The following is a 21,904-nucleotide window of genomic DNA, read 5'->3' as shown; positions in this document are numbered from 1 at the left end:
TTCCACTTCATCCATCCCGCCCCAATACGGTGCGAGACATCCTCGTCAATCTCACCGTTACTCTGGATCACGGACCCGAGATACTTGAACTTGTCCCTCTTACATACCTCCTGTGCTTCCAGCTTCACTACTACCTCATTCTCTCGCCTCACGTCATTAAACTTACATTCCGCACTCTGTTTTGCTTCTGCTCACCCTGAACCCTTTAGACTCAAGAGTTTGCCTCCACATCTCTAATTTGTCATTTACACCCCCTCGAGTCTCATCTATCAGAACTACATCGTCTGCAAAGAGCATACACCACGGCACCTCCCTAACAAACATTGTTATATTTGTGTATTACTCCCTACGTTTCAATTTGTTTGTCCTATTGTGACTTGACACATAGTTTAAGAAAGTATAGGATACTTTTGGATATTATGGTCTTAAATTAAAGATATGTCAAATTGAAAAGGTACGGTTTGCATACATTCTACCCTCCCCACACTTTGTGTGAGGGAATTCACTGGTACGTTGTTGTTGTAAATTGAAGATATGTCAAATGCATCAAAATGGTTTTTATCTTATGGTGTTAAATATGAAGTTGGAATTAGAGAGTTTTTAAAGAGGAAAGAAATAATCTTTTTGAAACAGACTAAAAGGAATGAACGACAAACAAATTAAAATGGAGGGAGGTTAATATCTTGCATTTTTAGCTCCTATTTTTGCTATATTTGTGAATTCGTTGATTGTATTCAAGATTTTTGATAGAAAGAGTAATTCTTGAGATGAGGGTCTATCAGAAACAGTCTCATTTGTGTACAGTCAATTCGCACTAGTGCCCACTTTTGTGGGATTACACTAGGTATGTTGTTGTAGTAGGTGTTTTAAAGTGTTATAATTTCTATCTCTTGTAATAATTTAAAAAGGGCGACATTTTTAGCTCTTAATTTTGCTATATTTGTGTATTCATTGATGGTATTCAAGAATGTTGATGGAAAGAGTAATTTTAAACTTATTTGGAGGTTCCTATGCACATATAGGTCATTTCCATTTTAGAAAAAGAAAAACATTTTACTCTTATTTTGAAGTATAATTTTGTGTTTTGTGATGGTTATAAAATTATCTTTGTGAGAAAAGAGAGGAGAAGATGAAATGGTCCCTTATCGTTGCTAGCAACTTTAAAATAGTCGTTTAAGTATCACTTGAACAGTTTTGGTTCTATGAGTATTTTTTTCGTAAGATATTTACCAAACTATGTATGATTCATGATGGACCTATTGTTCCTATATTATGTCTTTTATGAACTGTTTTTGTCTTGTGCCGGGGGTCTATCGGAAACACCCTCTCTACCTCAACTCTGAGTTAGTGGTACGGACTGCGTACGCTTATCCTCCCCAGACCCCACTTTTTGGGAATATACTGGGTATGTTGTTGTATGATTCATGATGGATTTTTTTCTTTTGGTGTTGTATCAGAAAGCTGTTCTGGAACCAGCAATGCAGGGATCCGACATGATTGGCCGAGCTAGAACTGGAACTGGAAAGACACTAGCTTTTGGCATTCCTATCATGGATAAGATCATTCAGTTCAACAGAAAAAAAGGGTTTGTTCACTCTGCTTTCTTTGTTGGGGTTGATTCAATAATATCGCATTAGCAACATAAAATAGTATCTCGTCTTAGCTTATCGATAAGTTATTGAGAGAAAGTACTCTCGTCTTTAACTGAGCAGTTTTGATCCCTTTTAAGTTTGCCAAAAGTGAGCACTTTTGGTCTATATCGAATATTTACCACATTTTGATTGTTAAATTTAATCCAAACTGTGAATTTTTTAAAACGAGAAATTATTGTCAAAATTTCAAAAAACCGCAGCATAAAAAACTACATCAGACGCAAAGAATAGACCAAAAACTGCACTTTTAAAAGTTGCACCAAACTCTTGAAATAGACAGAAGATAACAAACTACAAAATTTGTACTTCTAAATGTGAGTTCCCGTTAAATATTTTCTACTTTTGTTGATCGATTAAATTTAACAATAGTATCTGACAAAGGCAAAAAATGCTCACTTTTTGGCAAAGTTTAAGTACCAAAACTGCTCTAGTGATACTTAAATGATTATATTAAACCTACTACCAAAGATGAGGGAACATTTTTGTTATTTTGTCGAGTTATTGATGACTCTCTCTATTTGATTCTGGTTGTCTATTGATGATGTTAAGTTAGCTGCAATTGAATTATTTTTTGGTTATTCTAAATTATGCAGACGAGGAAGAAGCCCTTTAGCATTGATCTTGGCTCCTACTAGAGAACTTGCACGTCAGGTGGACAAAGAATTTTATGAGTCTGCTCCTGTTTTGGATACGCTGTGTGTTTATGGCGGAGTACCCATTTCACGCCAAATCAGCACTCTTAACAGGGGAACAGACATTGTCGTCGGGACACCTGGTCGTATCATTGATTTGTTGAACAGAGGGTCTTTGGATTTGTCAGATATCCAGTTTGTTGTTCTTGATGAAGCTGATCAAATGCTTAATGTGGGATTCGCAGAGGATGTCGAAACCATTCTAGAAAATGTTAGACAGAAACATCAGACAATGATGTTTTCAGCCACAATGCCAAGTTGGATATTGAAACTTACCAAGAAGTTCTTGAAGAAGCCAGTTCACGTCGATCTTGTGAGGCCGCTATTCTTACTTACTGTCTTATTTTTGCCGAGTACCCTAGCGGTTTTCTATGCTCAATAATTATGTGTAAATGTGCATGCAGGTGGGAGATTCTGACCAGAAATTAGCTGATGGCATTTCCTTGTATTCAATAGCTTGTGACATGCGTCAGAAACCAGCAGTTCTTGGACCCTTAATATCGGTATGAATCTATAGCCAATAGCCTATTTGGCTAAAGCTTCTCCAAGGCAAAAAGTGCTGTGTTTGTTTTTTCCCAAAGTTGGGTGTTTGGCCAACTTTTAGGAAAAGAAAAAGTGCTTTTGAGTAGAAGCAAAAGCCGTTTCTGATGATTTTGAATAAAGTAGCTTCTCTCCAAAAGTATTTTTTTGAATAACACTTTTGAGAAAATACACTTGGGGGTCGTTTGGTAAGACAAGTTATGTTGGGATTAGTAATGTTGTTGTTGCTTATGGTGTCATTATTTCTTATTGATTGTTTGGTTTATCGTATTAAAAGTAATACTTAATTCTCAAAAAAAAAAAAGAAAAGTAGTATGCATTGCATAAATAGTACCGAATAGGGTGTATAAGTATAAGAATAGTCCTAGTATTGTTTAGTCCTAGTATTGTTGGTGCTATGGTTTACTTTGTATAAGAATAATGCCGAATAGGAACTTAAATTTGCAACCAAACATTGTACTAAAATTTTATACCAATATTATTTTACCTAATATACCCTATCAAACGGCCCCTTAGAAGCACTTTTCAAAAGCTTAGCCAAACATTAATTGTTGTTGAAAAGCACTTAAACTGTTTTTGCTTTAGGAGAAGAAAAAGTACTTTTGGCTTTTCAGATTGATTAGAACCTGGTTTTAGAAGCTTGGCCAAACAGGCTACAAGTCTCTTATCAGTTCTATTTCTTGTCTATCCTCTTGATCTAGTGTCATTATATGTTACCTCCCACTGTAAGGAGTAAAATGTCTTCTTATCCTTTTTTCCAAAAAAAATTCAAATCTGAATATATATATTTATTCTTCAGGAGCATGCAAAAGGAGGCAAGTGTATTGTCTTCACTCAAACAAAGCGTGATGCTGATAGGTTGGCAGGCGCTATGCAAAAAACTTTGAGGTGTGAAGCTTTGCACGGAGATATCTCACAAAGCCAGAGGGAGAGAACACTATCTGGTTTCCGAAAAGGTCAATTTAATGTATTGGTGGCTACTGATGTTGCTGCTCGAGGACTTGATGTACCTAATGTTGATCTGGTTGGTGGTCTTTCATGTTTTTTTCCTAATTATATACTCCCTCCGTTTAAAAAAAAATGACCTAGTTTGACTTGGCACGGAGTTAAAGAAAATAAAGAAGATTTTTGAATCTTGTGGTCTTAAATTAAAGATGTGTCAAATGTACCAAAATGTCCTTCAATCTTGTAGCCTTAAACATGTCATGTAGAAAGTTAAAATTAAAAAGTTGCTAAAAAAGGAAAGGAGCCAATTCTTTTTGAAACGGACTAAAAAGGAAAGTAGGTCATTCTTTTTTAAACGGAGGGAGTAATAATGTTCTAACATTTCTTATTCCTTGTCATCCCTTCTGTTTCCACTTTCTGAAAAGTAAAACTGGGGTGGAAAGATAAGCCTATGAATCCGTATTAGGTACTAAGAAATGTTTTTCAATTGTATTAGGTACTAAGTCTCTTCTAAAGAGGCGACACTAAACAATTGATATCAATTTCTTTGTTCATATATTTCTCATTCATACTTATAATTATTAGTCTTGGACTAAACATAAATGTTTGTAATTTTTCTCCCTTTGCACCTTTTTCATTGAAGCCCATGCTTTTATTTGTGCTTTATTTAAGCCTCAACAGACCTTTTAGAGCTTTTTTGTGCTTTTCGCTTTTGATAACCCTGCTTTTGTGCAGTTATCCAAAAAGAAAAAAAGAGAATAAGCGTGTTCATGCTTGAAGTTTTAGAGTCTTCTTTAATTGCAGTTTGCTTTTTCTTCTTTTGCTATGCTATCTGAGTTAACGTAGAGATTTGTGGTGCTCAGGTGATACATTACGAACTTCCGAACAATTCAGAGATCTTTGTTCATCGATCTGGTCGAACTGGACGTGCTGGGAAGAAAGGAAGTGCCATTCTCATGCATTCCTTAAGACAGCGTAGGGATGTAAAAGATATTGAACATGATGCCGGATGCAGATTTACTGAGGTAAGGATGCTTATACTTAATAGTTTTACTTTTTCAAATCCTCTTTTTGATTTGTTGATTTTCACTTATGGGGATAGTGAGGATGCAATAGATGCATGTTTCTATACTTGTTTCTGGTAATCACATAATGATCTGTTTCTAGCCGCAGACCCTTAGGGGGTCGTTTGGTTTGATGTGTAAGCCAAGTTAGTTTTGGTATATAAATCTGTATTACTTTATACCATGTCTGGTTTCAGGTATTAAAATCCATATTCCACCTTCTATCATGTATAAAATTATACATGAGTGCCCGTATAACCTATACCCGTATTAGTTATACCATGTTTGGTTTCCGGTATTAAAATCCGCATACGTTGTGACAATCTTTGGTGTTTCTGATTTTCTTGAGTCGCTGAAGTCAAACATTGAGCCTGTTGAAGTATCTTGAACTGAAAGTCAATTGGGTTTTAGGCTCAAATATTTTGCAGTTCTTCAATACTCACCTCTAAGTGTCTGTTTGGATGGTGGTTTCCCATGGTATGGTATGGTATGGTATGGTTACCATGGGAACCATGTTTGTTTTGATTGTTTGCTAAAAAGGATGGTATGGTATGGTATCTTTTTCATGGTTTGATAACCATGGAATCCCCCAATTTCCTGAACCACCAATTTGGTGGTATCTCATGATTTTCCTTTTTTTTTTTTTTATCTTTTTTCCAATTATGCCCTTATATAATTTTATTTAATCCTATTTTACCGTTTTATCCTATATTACTTATGCTTACGCTTTTCTACTCTCAATCTCTCTCTGCTCTTTGTTGCGTTGTTCTTCTTTGACTCCTTTTTCTTCTTCTGCCTTTTCTTCTTCGACGCTCGTCCTCCAGGTATATAAGGTCCTAGAACTTGTTGAAGAAGAAAGTAACTAGGGGTATGACCTTGTCTCCTGTTAGAATTATGTTATTTTCTCTTTTCAGGATTAATTAATAATGCAATCACAGAAAGTCTGTCACAGAAAACACCTCACTCACAAAATAGTGGAATGATCACTTAACTGGATTACAAAAAGACCAATAGAATCACATTTTATATTTGATCATTATAGGATCTTTGAAGGATGAAATTTGCTCCTGCATAAAGAAAGCAACTGTGTGTAGCAAATATCAGTACTAAAGAATGTAAGTAAATGAACAATAACAACTACCATGCGACAATGATACACTGGTTTGGTTCTCTATTTGAATCCTTTATATACATTCCACTCTGTATCGTTCCACTTTTATCGGATGTCCCTGAAGGGACTTATATACATTCCACTCTGGTTGAGTTCATCTTATTCCAAAACTAATAATGTCATTTAAACCTCACAGTACAGACATACGAATCTCTAAGGTTTATCTTGGATTCCTACAGTGTTTTATCAAGATACCAAATTGTGAAAAAAAAAAAAAAACTTATTACCACTATAGTGGTCCCTTTCCTTGATGATTTTGTGCTTATTCAATCTTCTTCACCTTTTTTCCCTGATAAATGCCTTTCCTGTTATTCTTCTGTTCTTATTGCTGGACCATGCCTTTGTGAGAGAAGATGTACTCTGTTAGTCTGAACTCTTATATATATTCGTGCAGTGTCACAAAATGTATGTCAATTTGGTCCTAATATACCAAACGAGTGAAAGGAATGAGAAAAGCTAAAAAGGGAAAGGAGCAAACAGTTTATCCTCTTGCAGTTTTACCAGATGCTGCAATCACACCATTTAGTGTATTTTCTTCTACTAGGTTCTATGTGGTGATTTGTACTTGCGCTTTTTTTGCTTCTTGGTTTCCAAGAAACTTAAAAAAAAAAAAAAAAAGACAGCCCGGTGCACTAAAGCTCCCGCTATGCACAGAGTCCAGTGAAGGGCCTAACCACAAGGGGGTTTATTGTACGCAACCTTAACTTATATTTCTGCCGGAAGTTGTTTCCAATGCTTGGAGTCCTGGCAAAGATAAACATTTTCTTGAGAAAGGAAATATGCATAGTTTTTTCTCATAAATACTTGTGAAGGTATCTTGTTTCACTTTAAGTTAATGTGTTGCCGATGACACTTGAAGTGAAAATCGGTTACTCAACAAGCAAAGTTATAATTTGAACTCATTGAGCTGTCCTAATTTTTGCTGACATCGTTGTAATGGGCCTCCAGTTTTTTCCTTCTGGATGAAAATTATAATTAAGGTTGGAGTGCTCTTGTTAGCTGTTTAAATGATATATTTATTGGCTACTGGAACTTCTTAGATTATTTTGGTTTTTGTATCAAGAGGCATATCTATAATTTAGTATGGAGTAAACTTGTAGGCCATCAGTGTAATTAAACCTGCTGTAGCTGCAGGGTATTTCTGTATTTTCCAAGTTACCATAGCAAAGTAAGTTTGCTATGAGAGTTGCCTATTGTAGTAAGTCAACATCAGCTGATGGCATAAAAGTTTTCCTGTTGTCACATGCCTTCTTAACATGGTGGTAGAACAATATTCAGAGTTAGTTTATTGAACTTAATTTTACTTAATTCAGTCCTCTGCTTGCCATTTCTGTTTTTATTAGTCTCAACTTGTCTGCTTATTAACTGAAACGTTGTAGAGTGGCGACAGCCTTGCTGAAAGATGTTGAAATGGGTCGAATGCTACTAGTTTTAGTGCTCATCATCCCATTGAATGAGCAAAGGTGTTCAATTTCAAACTCCAAAAGCTGCATTCGATTATTTACATGCCTCCAAAGCTTGTCCAGAAAATGGATGTTTCTTGATGCATAATTGTGCTTATTATGATGCATAGTTAATTCAAACATCAATATCCAAAATCCCGCTCATAGTTAATAAGAAAATACCCCTAATTATTAGAAATTTAAAATTTATAATAATTAGGGGCATTTTAGTAAACTTACCCGTTACGATACGGTACCATACCATCAAACTAAACAAAAAAACTGTTATTAAACAGCAGTGAACGATACAGTCTATCCAAACATTGTATTGTACTATACTATACAGTACCATACCATACTGTACCGTACATTATGAAACCATGGCAAACCACGATCCAAACAGAGTGTTATAGTTCTTGATGGTTCATCTCCTACACTCAAATCCTCTATAAATAAGGAAAATTTGCTGGCTGTTGGTTACAGGACTTTTCTTCATTATGATGCTGACAGTCATTCCTTGTTTATTTTTGTCATGCTCCACTAATATACAGAATTATTATCTTATCAAATTTTCTTTTCTGCATGTACTTGCTGATAAAAGCTCCCAACAATTAAAGTAGAGTCTGGAGCAGCAGAAATGTATAGTGACATGGAGAAGGATGTTGGCCGCTTTGGCTCCTACGGAGGTGGCACCATGCGTAGTCGATCTAGTGATTTTGGTGGAGGTCGTTCTGGTGGCTATGGAAATAAGAGCAGCAGGTTTGGTGGAGAAAGCGCTTCATCTTCTGTTCGAACAGGTGGATATGGTGGAACTGGTTCAGGAAGATCAAGGGGTAGCTTTAGTGGACCTAGCTCGGGCCGCTCAGGAAAGTTTGGTGGTGGTTCAAGAGACACACAAGGCTCAAAACGTTTGGGTGGTTTTCGTAACTTTGGTGATTTTGGAAGCTCCAGAAGTTCAAACCGGTCAACTAATTTTGCAGAAGAGTTTGGTTTAGGCCGTTCTAGAAGATTTGAAGATTCGGATTACGGACGAAACAAGCATTCAAGCCGTTTTTATGACTTCGGAAATGTCAAGGAAAGCGATGAATGGTGATCAGAGTTGGGGGAGGAACCATTACCAACTCCGTTGCAAGGCAAGTTTCATTCTCCAATACATTTAGATACTTTAACTACTGAACAAAATATGTTGAAAAGAAGATTAAAAAAGCTAAGCCTCTAGTAACATGAAAAGATTGTTTCCACAGAAAACATGGCTTCTAGTGAAATTTTGTATAAAGAGGTTTGGCTCTATATTTCTTGCCTGATGTATAATACCAGCAGCAAAGAATGATCTGATAATATCATGCTGCCTCCATCACAGGCGGCCCCTAAATTTTAACCAAAGGATTATATTCTCACAATATGGTTTTGGTTGGTTCAGGAGGCGGGTCCGGTCGATAGATGATGGTGAAGATGCACTCGGATATGTCTAGTGTGTGCCTGATTACCAGGTGCTGTAGTCAGAGAAGCAGCCGCAACACCTGATGATGATCTCATTACAGTATAAAATAACACTTCAACATCCACTTTGTCTCAGAAGGCACTTACATGTATATGTAATCAATAGCTACCAAGTTCTGGCATCATGTTTCTTTGCTTTGTGTTTATAATTCTTTGATCTCAAGCTTGAGTTGAATACTTTTTGCAAGAGATCAAATTGGTACTTGCTAGAGTATCTAGACCTTATTAAACCATTTTATGAGGATGTATTGAATCATTGAATCAACTGGTGGAAAGTGTATTTAGTTTTTCTTTTGCACATGGAAATAGTGTTTCTTGTGAACTATTGAAGACATTATAGTGTGATTCTGGACGTCCTTAAAGTGTCATTAGAAAAAATAGGCTACAACTTGTGAAAAATTACTGTGTCAATTGTGTTAGATATTTTTCTGAAAGCAATTTATTTTTCCCCATTTTATTTCTTTCAAATTTAATCTTTTCGAAAAACCTCTCTACCTCCACGAGGCAGTGCGCACTATCCGCCTCATGACTCCACTTGTGGAATTACATTGGGTATATTGTATTTCAAATTTGATAGAGAAAAAACTTAAAAGTATACAATGGGAATGCTCATTGAGAAGGAAAAGCTGTTACTACAAAGCTTTTTTTTTTTTTTTTTGATAAAAGAGATTAATTTATATAGTTTTTAAATTGTCAGTGAGATGTTCATAATCCTAAATTTTGTTACATTGACCAATGAATAATACCAAACAGAGAATAAACTTGGCAATTGCCCTTCTCGTGCTACCAAAATCACTGGGGATAAAAACAACTAGTTCATAAACTTGCTTTGTTGGCTAAAGGTCTTGCCCGGTTCACCAGTTCTGCAATTCAGCTTGGTTGAACATATCAGTATTGCAATGCATCGACGTTAGCGCACAATAGTTCTGCTGTTTTTCTTTGTAACAGCTTCAAGGAGTTTGTACATCCATCCATCTAGCATGCCTATTACTCACAACAAATACCAACATGTCAGTATATTTGACTACATATTGAAGATTCCCGACCGAGGCTGACTAACATTTTACGAGGGAAATGCCACTCAAGAAAAAAGACTTTAAGACGATATAAGCCAAACATTGCTCAACACTTTTTATGAATCTGGGAAAATGATCTTTCACTTCATGTATTTCAAGTCAAGAGCCTTCTATTCAATTAAATGAGGAGCATTTTGACTAGAAGAGTACGATAAATTAGCAGGGACTTATGGTTTAATGCTTATCAGTGGTTTTCACCTTAATCAAATCATACAGCTAAGTGTTAAAGGCAAACCTGTTAAGGCAAATGTCCCACCCAAAACTGCACAGAGCCGAGTGATGAAGTGCAGAAAACTGCGACGTTCTTCTCTGATGGTCACGGTAATTGGAGACAAATCATATAAGAAGTATACAGCTGCATATAATGGCAAAAGACACTTGGTGAACAATGAAATACAGCATGGGGAAAAGGAAGAAGGAGAGCGGAGACTCACCTGGCCATGTTCGTTCAAAATCATGGATGGGAGAAAAGTATTCCGTTACAGAAAATTGATTAGTCGGTAAAACTTCTTTTGATATATATCTATACTCAGTTGGAACAACCTACATGACAAAACCAGGACGTGAAAATATGGAAGCACGAGAGCACATCCACAAGAAAAAAAATCATTGTGACGCCATCACTCATCTTCCCAAAAAATAAACAAGGAAATCCAAGTAAGCTGACCTGGATGCATATTTCAACTAGTGTTCCTTGTCAACACTGTTAGATTGTGTGAACCGTCTCATCTAAGTCTAATCTTGTTACAAGGAGATGTACCTATTTCAAGTCTACAACATGCTTCCTCGCGTATTCATTTTTTCCTTTATCCAAACACATGGAAATAACTGTGTTGAGTGGCAGCAAAACTTGAATTAAGCACTCTCTTTATTTTGTAAAATTGTCCCATCTAAGAGTTTAAGTCGCTAGAGAGGAAACACTTTATTTGTTTATTTTAGATTCCCCAACATATGGGGACGACCCGGTTCATACCTACTCCGTAGGTGTCGGGGAGGGGGGGGGACCACTCCGGGCCTGACCTACGCGCCCTCACCCCAGCTTCGCTGGAGGGGCGTTTCGAACCCCCGACCCTGGCACACCACGGTAAGCAAGCTTACCGCTGAGCCAAGGCCAAGATTCCCCAACATACAAACCAATAAATGGTTTTGGCCTAGTGGAGGAGATCTTTAACTTCCAACAAAGAGGTTTCTGGGTCAAGTCATCAAGAAATAGAGAAGTGGAAAAAGCCACGGACAGGATTTCAAAAAGAACAACAAATCCGCTAAAAAAATTTCGCACTGGTGGCCAATAATTGCAGATATTGAGCCCTGGCGAAGAATAAAATAATTAGGTCCCTATATTAGCGGAAAAGAATGCAGGGTTAGGACATTAATTTGGTTCATATATCATGCAACTCAAAATAATCCAGACAAATTCTTGAAGCATGCAGCATAAATACAAATTTGTTCTTTCCATCACTTCAAGAAAGTTGGTCAAGGCTCCTCATGTTAAGAAAAAGAAAGATGGAAACAAACTAAGAAAGAATGGTCAAGGATATGTTGAAATACTCTATGCAATGTATTCAAACTAAACACTAATTAGATCTTCACAAACCTTAATGTAATATTTGAATGTGCCACTAGCACCACGCAGAATTCGTGATGTTCCATCTAGCGGGTTGTGAATACCTGGATATTTGGGCCCAAATGATAAATCATGGATGATATGGCTAACATTGACATGAGTAGATTTTTCAAAAATCTGCATTTTCAAAGGATACAAATAAGAGTGAGAAAATACACTGGAAGTGATAAGAGAAAAAGTAATACATCAAAGGCTGTTCTCTAAATGTCGCTATAAAATGCAACCTCTGAGAAGAACTTGATGTATGTCAGAACATGGATTAAAAATTTAAAATAAAAATGAAAATACGCTTCTGCACTCAGACCAACATAAAAAATATGGTACTCCTAATTTCTGTTTACTTGTTTCACAAACTATCTAGAAATATGGTACTGCTAATTTCTCTATACAATCAAAATCGAAAAGTAGCTTCAGCACAATCTTCCTTTTGTCATGCACAAGAGAAAAAACTAGCAAGTTTGAATTGAATCAGAGCTTTCACTTTACTTGAACCACCAATATATAACTTGATAGAAAACCAGGAGCCGACGAAAAGAACTAACTCTCACACCTTTGGGAGGGTTATTTCCCTAGTTTCTTAAACAAACTCTTTTTTGCATCTTCCAATTATACCACCCTAATTTCAAGGACCATAACTGCTCACACCATTTGATCTGATAGATACTTTAGAATAGGACAAAGTTCAATGCAATAGTGCAGACATTCGTGTATTTCCATCAAATCTATAAAAATTATAAAATATCAACGGAGCTGACCATTTGAGCAACAAAAATGTTCAACCCATGAACGGACATATGGAAATTTCCAGCAACCCGCTGGACATCCAAAACGCCATACACCTGCATGCAACAATGTCAGCATCAGTAGGTGCAACACTGCCACCACTTAGTTAGCCAAAGTAGCAGCATATTTTAGGCCCAAAGAGAGAAAAGTAGTTGGGGGGACAGAATTACAAATATGAGAAGAGGTACAATACAAAGCAACCAAAACATACTCTGCATCCTTCCCCAGCAGCCAATGCTTGCTTAACCTTCTTGATCATATTTTGAGATTCTTCATCAATGCCCTGTAGATGGATCTTGTCTGAATCTTCATGATGTTCTTTGTGCCCATCTGGTAAAAGTCGTTACTTAAAAGTTAAAATCATGTTATCAACTTGTAACAGATTAAACTCAATTGCGTAATGCAAGTTAGAGCACAAACTAATCAACTGATATATCCATTCAAATAGAATTTCTCAAGTTACTTGCTTTTTGCAAGTTGTATGCATTTAACCGCTTCCAGAAAGAGAGAATTTGATAAAAGTTGTTAAGGTCTAACCAAAGTTCTTTGTATTCATCAAGAAATTAAATTTAACATGCTCAAGGGCCAAGGACGCACTAAGCAGGCTTAAGGCAAAAGCATAGCAGTGTACAACTTGGACTCAGATAAAGAGAAGCAGAAGAACCAAGAAATTACCATGTTTATGAGCTTCATGTTCCTTCTCAACAAGGTCTGACAAATACTCGGTGCCAGTGATACGGCCATCACTGTTCAAGCGAAGCTGCAAAAACTCCCAACGTTAGTTGCCGGAAAAGGCTCGACAAAAAAAGGATATGCCTGTGCGCATACACTATAGAGTATAGACTGAATCTGAAAATAAATGCCAAATTGAAGAAAAAGAAAATTGCAAATACTATAAACATGAAATAGAAGACAAATAACAGATATCTTTATAATTTGCTTCCGTGTTACAAAGCTTGCAAACATAAATTCGCTTCACTGACAGACTGAAACTGGGAAGGTGTGAATGCCAAGGTACACCTATTCAGATTTGTAAGATCCGACTTCCAGAAGTTCTAGGCTTCTAGCCTTCTAATACCAAGTTCAGAAAGAATGATAAATGTTGGGTAAATTACACTGACATTCCTAATTGCCAGGTTACAACAAAGAGACCAGGTGATATGGAATTATAATAATTGTCCTACATATTGGGAGGCATCACATATTTTCTTGAGAAAACTACAGCAGAGTTGTGATTTACTGGTACAAGGCCTCCACCGCCTCTCTCATTTCCATAACTACACCACACCTCTTGGGCTTATAAGTTAATGGTATTTTGGACAAATCACCCATGCAAAAAGTTTACTGCTTAGTATTGCTAAAAGATCCTTAAAACTTTTGCATACAATCTAGCTTACGAAGCTACTGACTGAATATGAACCAATATGAACTGTTAACGGAAATACAAGAAATTTAAAAAGGTCAATCTTTTTAAACCTACATCTCTTTTTTGTTTGTTAAGTTTTCCTTTTTGGCTTTTACGATTAAGAGAAATTTTTGTATAGTAACAACAACAACAACAACAAACCCAGTGTATTCCCACATAGTGGGGTCTGGGGGGGTAAGATATACTCAGTCCATACCACTACCTCCGGAGAAGTAGAAATTTTTGTATAGTATCAAATATTATTTAAAGACTGTAAACTTTAGAAAGTTTACAACCTTGGAGGTCATGGGTTCAAGCCTTGGAAACAGCATTTGGCAGAAATGCAAGATAAGGCTGCGTACGATACACCCTTGTGGTGGGGCCCTTCCCCGGACACCGCGCATAGAGGTAGCTTTAGTGCACTGGGCTGCCCTTTAAACTTTAGAAAGTAGGATGATGATAAGTAATTTTGAAATTGTAATGGAAGAGGAGGATAAGTAATTATGACAAACAACAATGGACATCAAAGTATCTTACCCCAATCTAAGCATGGCATGGTCAACGCAGCAAATCATAACCATCAAAACTAGAGACATTTTATATTCGTTAAATTATTAAGACACCACTGTGCAGTACCAGTGACTAGATTGCCCGTTTTGCATACAATAAAAAGAACCAATGACTAGATAACCAGCAAATTTACAAGCATGCCTTAGCAGAAGACAGAGAAAAAGAAAAGTGAAATCCAAAAATTCAGTAAAACAGAGCAATCCTTTTCTTCTTCCATTTCCTCTATGTGCTAAAAAAAATTGCTGTATGATGTCTTAAGCTTGCAACAAATGACAACAGTAGCTCAGGTTTGGAGCCCCCAGGGATGAAATCTGGTCTTTAGGAGGGTATTGAATGGCTGGGTAAATTGGTAGAGTGGCAGGTATACTACAGGTTCTAAATCTGTTTGCAGGAGTTTTCTTAGGCCAAAACACCCCAATCTGGCAGCTACATAATAAAGGAATTTTCACTGTGAAATCTTGTTATTGAAAAATGAACTCTAATCCGTCAGTGACAACAGTTTGGCCGTGGAAATTAATTTGGAAGGTTAAAATTCCCCACAAAGTCTCATGCTTCACATGGTTGGTGATCAGGAGGGCTTGTTTAACCCATGAAGTGCTACAAAGAAGAGGTGTAGAGATTTGCTCAAGATGTTATATGAGTAGACAAGAGGCAGAGATAATTAGCCACTTATTCTTACACTGCAAAACAGCTGTAAATCTGTGGGACATGCTCTTATGTATTCCAGGGGTGAACTGGGCAATGGCAAAGACTACTGTTGAAGTGCTGAAACACGGGAAGGAGTTGGGAGAAGGGGATCTAAAGAAGACTGGTGGAAGAGTATTCCAGCCTGCATCTGGTGGACATTATGGAAGGAAAGAAATGAAAGATCTCATGATGGGAGAGCAAGTAGTATTCAGCAGGTAAAGACGAATTGTTTTAAGTCTTCTGTACTTTTGGTGTAAACATGATATGGTGGGGGAGGTAGAAGTTTTGTAGATTTCATAGGGCAACTATAACGGTTTTGTTTAGAATTTTGTTTCTGATGATGCCCCGTGGGTTGTAAATCACACCTCAGCAGATTTATCTGATGAGTTTTTGGAGTGAATACAAAGTAACCTTTATCAAAAAAAAAATTAAAAATTGTTGTATGATAAACTAGAAACAAAAGTTTTGTTTACAATGCTTTGACTGGAAAAGCCGCAGAATAATTGTGTTGACTATTGTAGGTTTGATAACATGATAATAAATTGATTCATCCAATAAAACTTAGTCCATCTAAGGCATAAAGTTTTATTTTTTAAAACTAGAATCTAATAACATTAACATTATGATCCTGGTCTCTTTTTCATTTGAAACAGTAAGAATCACAATTTACTAAACACGTACAGTCTAACCCTGTTATGCATTACCCTGTAGTACAAAACATTCTAGTTTACTTTACAGTTTGATGGGCAGCAAATATTTTTCGTGAGTCGCAATAGATCAATTACCTTCCAAATGTTTGTATCAAGGTCTACTTCATGCTTCCCCGACATATCAATAGCATCCACACTTAGAACTACCAAAAAGAATAAATTGATCAACAACTGAAACAATACGGAAAAAAATATTAACAAAGAAAAGCAAAACTCAAATTAAAACAAATAAACAAATATGGACAGCAAGTAGAGAATATTGATTTACCATCACAAGGGAGAGACGGGAATGTCATATTTATGTGAATGGGAAGATTTTCTCCACGTCTCAAGTCAACAGCCATCTGCACATACGAAAGTCACATCACAAACTTACTTCAAATGAGCTAGACTAAGCTAAACCTGAAGAAGATTTAATCAAAGAGTTGTGAACTACCTGATGAACAGTATATATATTAAGATAGTAACTCAGTTCATGTAAGAACAATGTTGCCATGATTAGCAGCCCCACAACGGAAACTGGTAATGAAAAGGAAAAATGAGTAAAGTTAGTAAAAGAATCAAAGTCATGTAAAATACAGAGACAAAATAAATAAATCTTCTACATGTTCATTCAAAAGTAATGCTAAATCTGTGAAAGAGATAGAGAGAATTGATTATGATATCTCGCGGCAAAGCTCGCATATAAGTAACATAAATAACGCACAAATATGTAGCGATTAGCACCAATCAGATAAAGATAATAAGAGAAAAAAAATTTGGGTGTGTGTGGAAATTCTGCTACTCAACAATAATCAAGTGCCATGGCCATCTAATGACTAAGAAAAAGCCAATAATTAAATACTCACATCTGCAAACATGAAAATTTACTTATCAAATGTGTTCCGGTATTTGATGAATAGATCTATGCATCTACCTAAAAGAGGCTGAAAGATCTCCAATATCCAATTGATCTTCTCATTCTTTTGGATTAGCTTCCTCAGTTGATGTTCCAGGGATTGTGTACTGGAATCAAGCCAATTGCTAAGAAGTAAGTGGTACCATACGTCATATCCACCAAATAATCCTTTGGCAAGGATCTGTGGAGGCAAATCGATGGAAGACCAAAAACAAGACATGGTGCTTGTGGGACAAGGGATATGGTCTTTAATAAGGGGAAAATGAGTGAGAAAATAGAAAGCAAAGTTCCTGAATTTCAAGGCAGTACTCTAGATAATAGAGAGAACAATTGATGAATACATCATTCAGCTATTCTTAACAACTATCAGGCATGCACCTCTTCAAACCAACATCAACCAAAACCACTATACTTGATGAAGATGAAAATCGTAATTAAGAATTAAACCCATCCTCTAACAATAAACCAAAAGCATACTAAATAATTGTCGGATTTAAGTTCAAATGTTTTGCTCTGAGAAAACTTTATACAATAAGAGCATTCACAACTCCTGTCATCTGAATTATATCATCAAAGCGAAAGAACCAAAGAAAAAGAAATCAAAGACGGCCAAAGTAAAAAGGTGAAAATGTAACTAACACTCAAAAGGATAAAGAGAACTTTTCCAGACATTCGTTTCTGAACAGCAATCTTACAAGGAAAAGGTTATTACTTTATTTAAAGCCTTAAAATGACCTCTTATAATCATTTTCTAAGTTCGATGACTAAATAAAATCTAGCTCATGTCATCCCAAAAACAACAACAACAACAACAACAACAACAAACCCAGTGTAATCCCACCAAGTGGGGTCTGGGAAGGGTAAAATGTACGCAGTCCATACCGCTACTTCCGAAGAAGTAGAGAGTCTGTTTCCGATAGACCCCCCGCTCAAGATAATGAATGGTTAACAAGGTCATAGTAATACCTGAAACAGAATGGGTGGTATAACCAAAATAAAAAATGAGAGATAATAAAAATAGAGCTAAGGGAGCCACGAAAATAAGAGCGATATGAAATTAAAAAACAGGAAATAAGAAATAAAAAAAGGTCACCCCCTAGTATAAGCCATACACTAGCAGCTCCTACCATTGGACACAGTCGTAGGCTTACTAACACGGCTACACCAAAGCTCCCTAACTACTAGTTACAACCCACACACGCACTAACCTTCTACCCTAATCCGCGACCTCCACACTCTCCTATCTAGGGTCATGTCCTCAGTAAGCTGTAACAGCCCCATGTCATGTCTAATCACTTCTCTCTAGTATTTCTTCGGCCTACCTCTACTTCTCCTGAAACCATCCCACGCTAGTCTCTCACACCTACGAAATGGGGCATCCGTGCCCCTCCTCATCATATGCCCAAACCATCTCAGCCTTCCTTCCCGCATCTTTTCCTCCACCGAAGCCACTCCCACCTTCTCCCGAATAATCTCATTCCTAACTCTATCCTCTCTAGGAAGTCCACACATCCAACATAACATTCTCATTTCCGCTACCTTCAATTTTTGAATGAGGGAGTTCTTGACTGGCCAACACTCCGCACCATACAACATGGTCGGACGGACTGCCACTCTGTAGAAGTTGCCTTTAAACTTTAAGACACCTTCTTATCACACAACACTCCCGAGACGAGCCTCCATTTCATCCAACCTGCTCCAATACGTTTAGAGACATCCTCATCAATCTCGCCTTTCGTCCTCCTGCTTCGAGTCACTGAACTTGCATTCCAAATACTCCGTCTTGGACCTACTCAACCTAAACCCCTTAAATTTGAGGATTTGCCTCCAAACCTCCAATTTCTCATTCACACCCCCCGCGTCTCATCAATTAGCACTACATCATCTGCAAATAACATACACCAAGGCACCTCATCTTGAATCCTCCGCGTCAACACGTGTCCATCACCAGAGCAAACAAAAACGGGCTGAGAGTCGATCCCTGATGCAATCCTATCTCAACCGGAAAATGATCTGAGTCTCCCCCGCCGTCCTCACCCGAGTCTTCCCTCCATCGTACATGTCCTTAATAGCTCTGATGTACACCGTCGGGACCCCTCTCACCTCTAAGCATCTCCATAAAACCTCTTTCGGGACTTAGTCATAAGCCTTCTTCAGGTCGATAAACACTATGAGCAAATCCCTCTTCCTTTCCCTATTTTTCTCCACCAATCTTCTCACCAGGTGGATGGCCTCTGTCGTCGAGCGACCAAGCATAAATCCAAACTGATTCTCCGAAAAGGACACGACCCTCCTCAATCTCCGCTCAACCACCCTCTCCCAAATCTTCATAGTATGACTCAACAACTTAATACCCCTATAGTTGTTGCAAATCTGCATGTCACCCTTGTTTTTATACAACGAAATCATCATACTCCATCTCTAAGCCTCAGACATTTTAGCAGTCTTGAAAATGCCGTTAAACAAATTAGTCAGCCAGCTCAAACCAGCTCCACCTGTAAACTTCCAAAAATCCACCGAAATTTCATCAGGCCCCGTCAAGCTGCCTCTCCGCATCCTACGAATAGCCTCCCTGACCTCCTCAACCTAAATTCCTAGGTTCCCCCATAAAGAGAAGAGAAGAGTAAGACTGAATACATGGAGTTGATCAATTATGCCTCGATCCCAAATTATACTTGTCTCATTACAAACAATTAAGAACGAATGCAGTGAATCAATCAACTAGTCCTCATTATCACATTAGTTAGGGTTGGCTATAGGAATCCTCTCTATTCATTCCACTCAATGAATGCTCATTTTGTAAACCAGAGAAAAAGAGCACAAAAAAAGGACTAAGATCGGATACCGAAGGCGCCAAACTTGGTTTTCTGCAACAAGTGTTCTTCAGCACGCGGAAATGCATCAATAGCTCTTAATACTTGCTTCACTCCCATCTTCTCCTCTCTTTTATTTGCAAGATTTGAAAATGCTGTTTCAAATACATCAAATTGAAAACATCATAAAGTTGAAAAACACAAGAAATTCATAAGCTTTCATATTTTATTTAAAATAAAATAAATTGGGGGTTTGGGAAGGGGAAAATAGGGAGGGGATTACAAAGCGGAGAATTGAACTCTCACTTACAAGGTGAAAATTCAAGTAGCCAACCAACAGATCTACTACTTTTCCCCAAGCTTTCATATTTTTGTTTTTAGAAAAAGAAAAAAATGGATTTGGAAAGGGGAAACGGGGGAATGGATTACAAGGTGCATAATTGAACTCCCACCAACAAAGTGAAATCGCCTTATCACCTTTCGCACCTTGATTAATATACTTATCACCTTCCACCAGTAACAGGTACTAGGTAACTCTATCCACCAACACTAACACAGATAGAAAGAAATCGCCTAGTGTTTTTTTCCTAGATAATTGTGGTGTCCTGACGGCTTTCTCGCACCTCAACTAAATCTACGGAATACTTGCCACCCCCACAAGCAGCAGATACCAGGTAACTCTATCCACCAAAGCTAGGACAAATAGGAAGAAATCACCTAGTGTTTTTTTTTCTTGATAATCGTGGTGTCTGGACGGCTTTCACGCACCTCAACTAAATCTACGGGATACTTTCCACCTCCCACAAGCAACAAATACAAGGTAACTCTATCCACCAAAGCTAAGACAGATAGGAAGAATCACCTTGTGTTTTTTTTCATGATAATCGTGGTGTTCGGCCGGCTTTCGCACACCTCAACAAAATCTACGGAATACTTGCCACCTCCCACAAGCAACAAATACCAGGTAATTCTATCCACCAAAGCTAGGACAGTTAGGAAGAATCACCTAGTTTTTTTTTCGTCTTTGTTGCGATTTGAACATGAGACCTTAGGTTCTCAATTCACTTCACTGACCACTAACAAATCGCCTGACGTTTTTTTTGTCTCAGTTGTAATTTGAATGAGACCTCAGAATTCTCCACCCACTTCATTGGGTTGCCCCAATTTTTCATATTTTATCCATCAAGCAACCAATCAATTTAACAAATGAAACATCCATACACATTTTGCTCTAATCAATCCCCAATTCATTAAAAATCCTAACTTTACTTAAAACAAACTACTCCCTTCATCCCAGTTTAGTTGATCATTTTACTAAAAATAAATGTCCCATATTAGTTGATCATTTACTAAATCAGAATAGAATTAATTTTACCCCTACAATTATTCCAATGTCCATTAATATTATAAATATGAGTAAAGGCCAAAGTATTAAAATTAATCATTTCATTTATGATTTCTTAATTAACTTGTAAAATAAAATTTGTCCAACTAAAATGGGACGGAAGGAGTAGTCATTTTGCTCAAAATTAAACCTAATTAAGGAAAATAAAACGACTTTATTAAGAAAAAGATCCATCATTTTATAAGAAAATAAAACGAATTACCTGGGATTAGTCGAGGTGCGCAAAAATTGACCCGAACACAACCATTAGAAAAAAAAAAGGTTGAAATTTTATAGAGAGAAAGTACCCTATAATGTAGAGAGAGAATGGGCACGGAAAACGAGGCTCCGATCTCCGACGGGAAATTCAGAAATTACGAGGAAGACAGAGATTAAATAATAAGAAGGTAAAACTATTAATTGGTTGACCACTTTCAATAACCTCCTCTATTTTAATTTTTTTATTATTATATTATTATTTATATTATGTGGTAACATTTTAAATTAATATGTTATAAATTATATAAGATTGTTAATTGAATTTTTAATATTTGTAATTAATTTTTAATATAATATTTTTATTATATTAATTTTAAATTTTATTAAATTAATTCTCCTATATGATATTCTTATTTAAGATATAAATTAGTATAACTAGTATAGTATCCATGCATTGCGCGAACTTAATTGAATTATAATTATGATTTTATTAATTAAACATATTAGATTGTACTGAGTTAAAAATATTTTAACAATTAACTTATTTTCTATGAAAAAGTAAAAAGTAATAGAAGTTATAACTTATAACAGTTATATCTAAAAGAAAAAAAAAGATTATTTCTTTTTCATTTTTTAATGTGTAATTTATATAGGGATAGTTAATGTGCAAATTAATTTAATTATTTATGTTTAACTAATAAAGTATTCACGCAATGCGCGAAATTTTAT

The 21,904-nt window shown here is 36.6% G+C and overlaps 2 protein-coding genes across 5 annotated transcripts in view; one reads left to right on the top strand and one right to left on the bottom strand.

Moving 5' to 3' along the window:
* Nucleotides 1–9,304, top strand: part of LOC107841884 (DEAD-box ATP-dependent RNA helicase 53, mitochondrial) — an 11,568-nt gene extending 2,264 nt beyond the window's left edge. The window contains exons 2-8 of the mRNA XM_016685731.2: nt 1,458–1,585; nt 2,246–2,657; nt 2,749–2,847; nt 3,684–3,908; nt 4,693–4,854; nt 8,108–8,639; nt 8,927–9,304. Of these exons, the coding sequence (XP_016541217.2) occupies nt 1,458–1,585; nt 2,246–2,657; nt 2,749–2,847; nt 3,684–3,908; nt 4,693–4,854; nt 8,108–8,599 (1,518 nt within the window). The 3' untranslated portion in view covers nt 8,600–8,639; nt 8,927–9,304. The remainder of the gene's footprint in view (nt 1–1,457; nt 1,586–2,245; nt 2,658–2,748; nt 2,848–3,683; nt 3,909–4,692; nt 4,855–8,107; nt 8,640–8,926) is intronic.
* A 314-nt stretch (nt 9,305–9,618) lies between these two features.
* Nucleotides 9,619–21,404, bottom strand: LOC107841885 (endoplasmic reticulum-Golgi intermediate compartment protein 3). 4 transcript variants are annotated; one of them, XM_047396466.1, is made up of 12 exons: nt 21,265–21,404; nt 19,605–19,727; nt 16,298–16,380; nt 16,130–16,205; nt 15,937–16,004; nt 13,165–13,249; nt 12,701–12,819; nt 12,462–12,545; nt 11,677–11,823; nt 10,517–10,625; nt 10,318–10,437; nt 9,619–9,990 (listed from the first exon to the last, which is right to left on the bottom strand). In XM_047396466.1, exons 2-12 carry the CDS (start codon nt 19,690–19,692, stop codon nt 9,917–9,919), a joined length of 1,053 nt encoding a protein of 350 aa, XP_047252422.1. In that variant the 5' UTR covers nt 19,693–19,727; nt 21,265–21,404; the 3' UTR covers nt 9,619–9,916. The 4 variants fall into 4 exon arrangements, with proteins under 4 accessions (XP_047252422.1, XP_016541221.1, XP_047252423.1 ...); XM_016685735.2 differs by having other exon boundaries at nt 21,180–21,399; XM_047396467.1 differs by having other exon boundaries at nt 21,270–21,390.
* Nucleotides 21,405–21,904: the final 500 nt, after the last annotated feature.

Source organism: Capsicum annuum, chromosome 9 (genome assembly GCF_002878395.1).
Source record: "Capsicum annuum cultivar UCD-10X-F1 chromosome 9, UCD10Xv1.1, whole genome shotgun sequence".
Lineage (NCBI taxonomy): Eukaryota > Viridiplantae > Streptophyta > Magnoliopsida > Solanales > Solanaceae > Capsicum > Capsicum annuum.
This window is presented reverse-complemented; position numbering and strand designations above follow the sequence as displayed.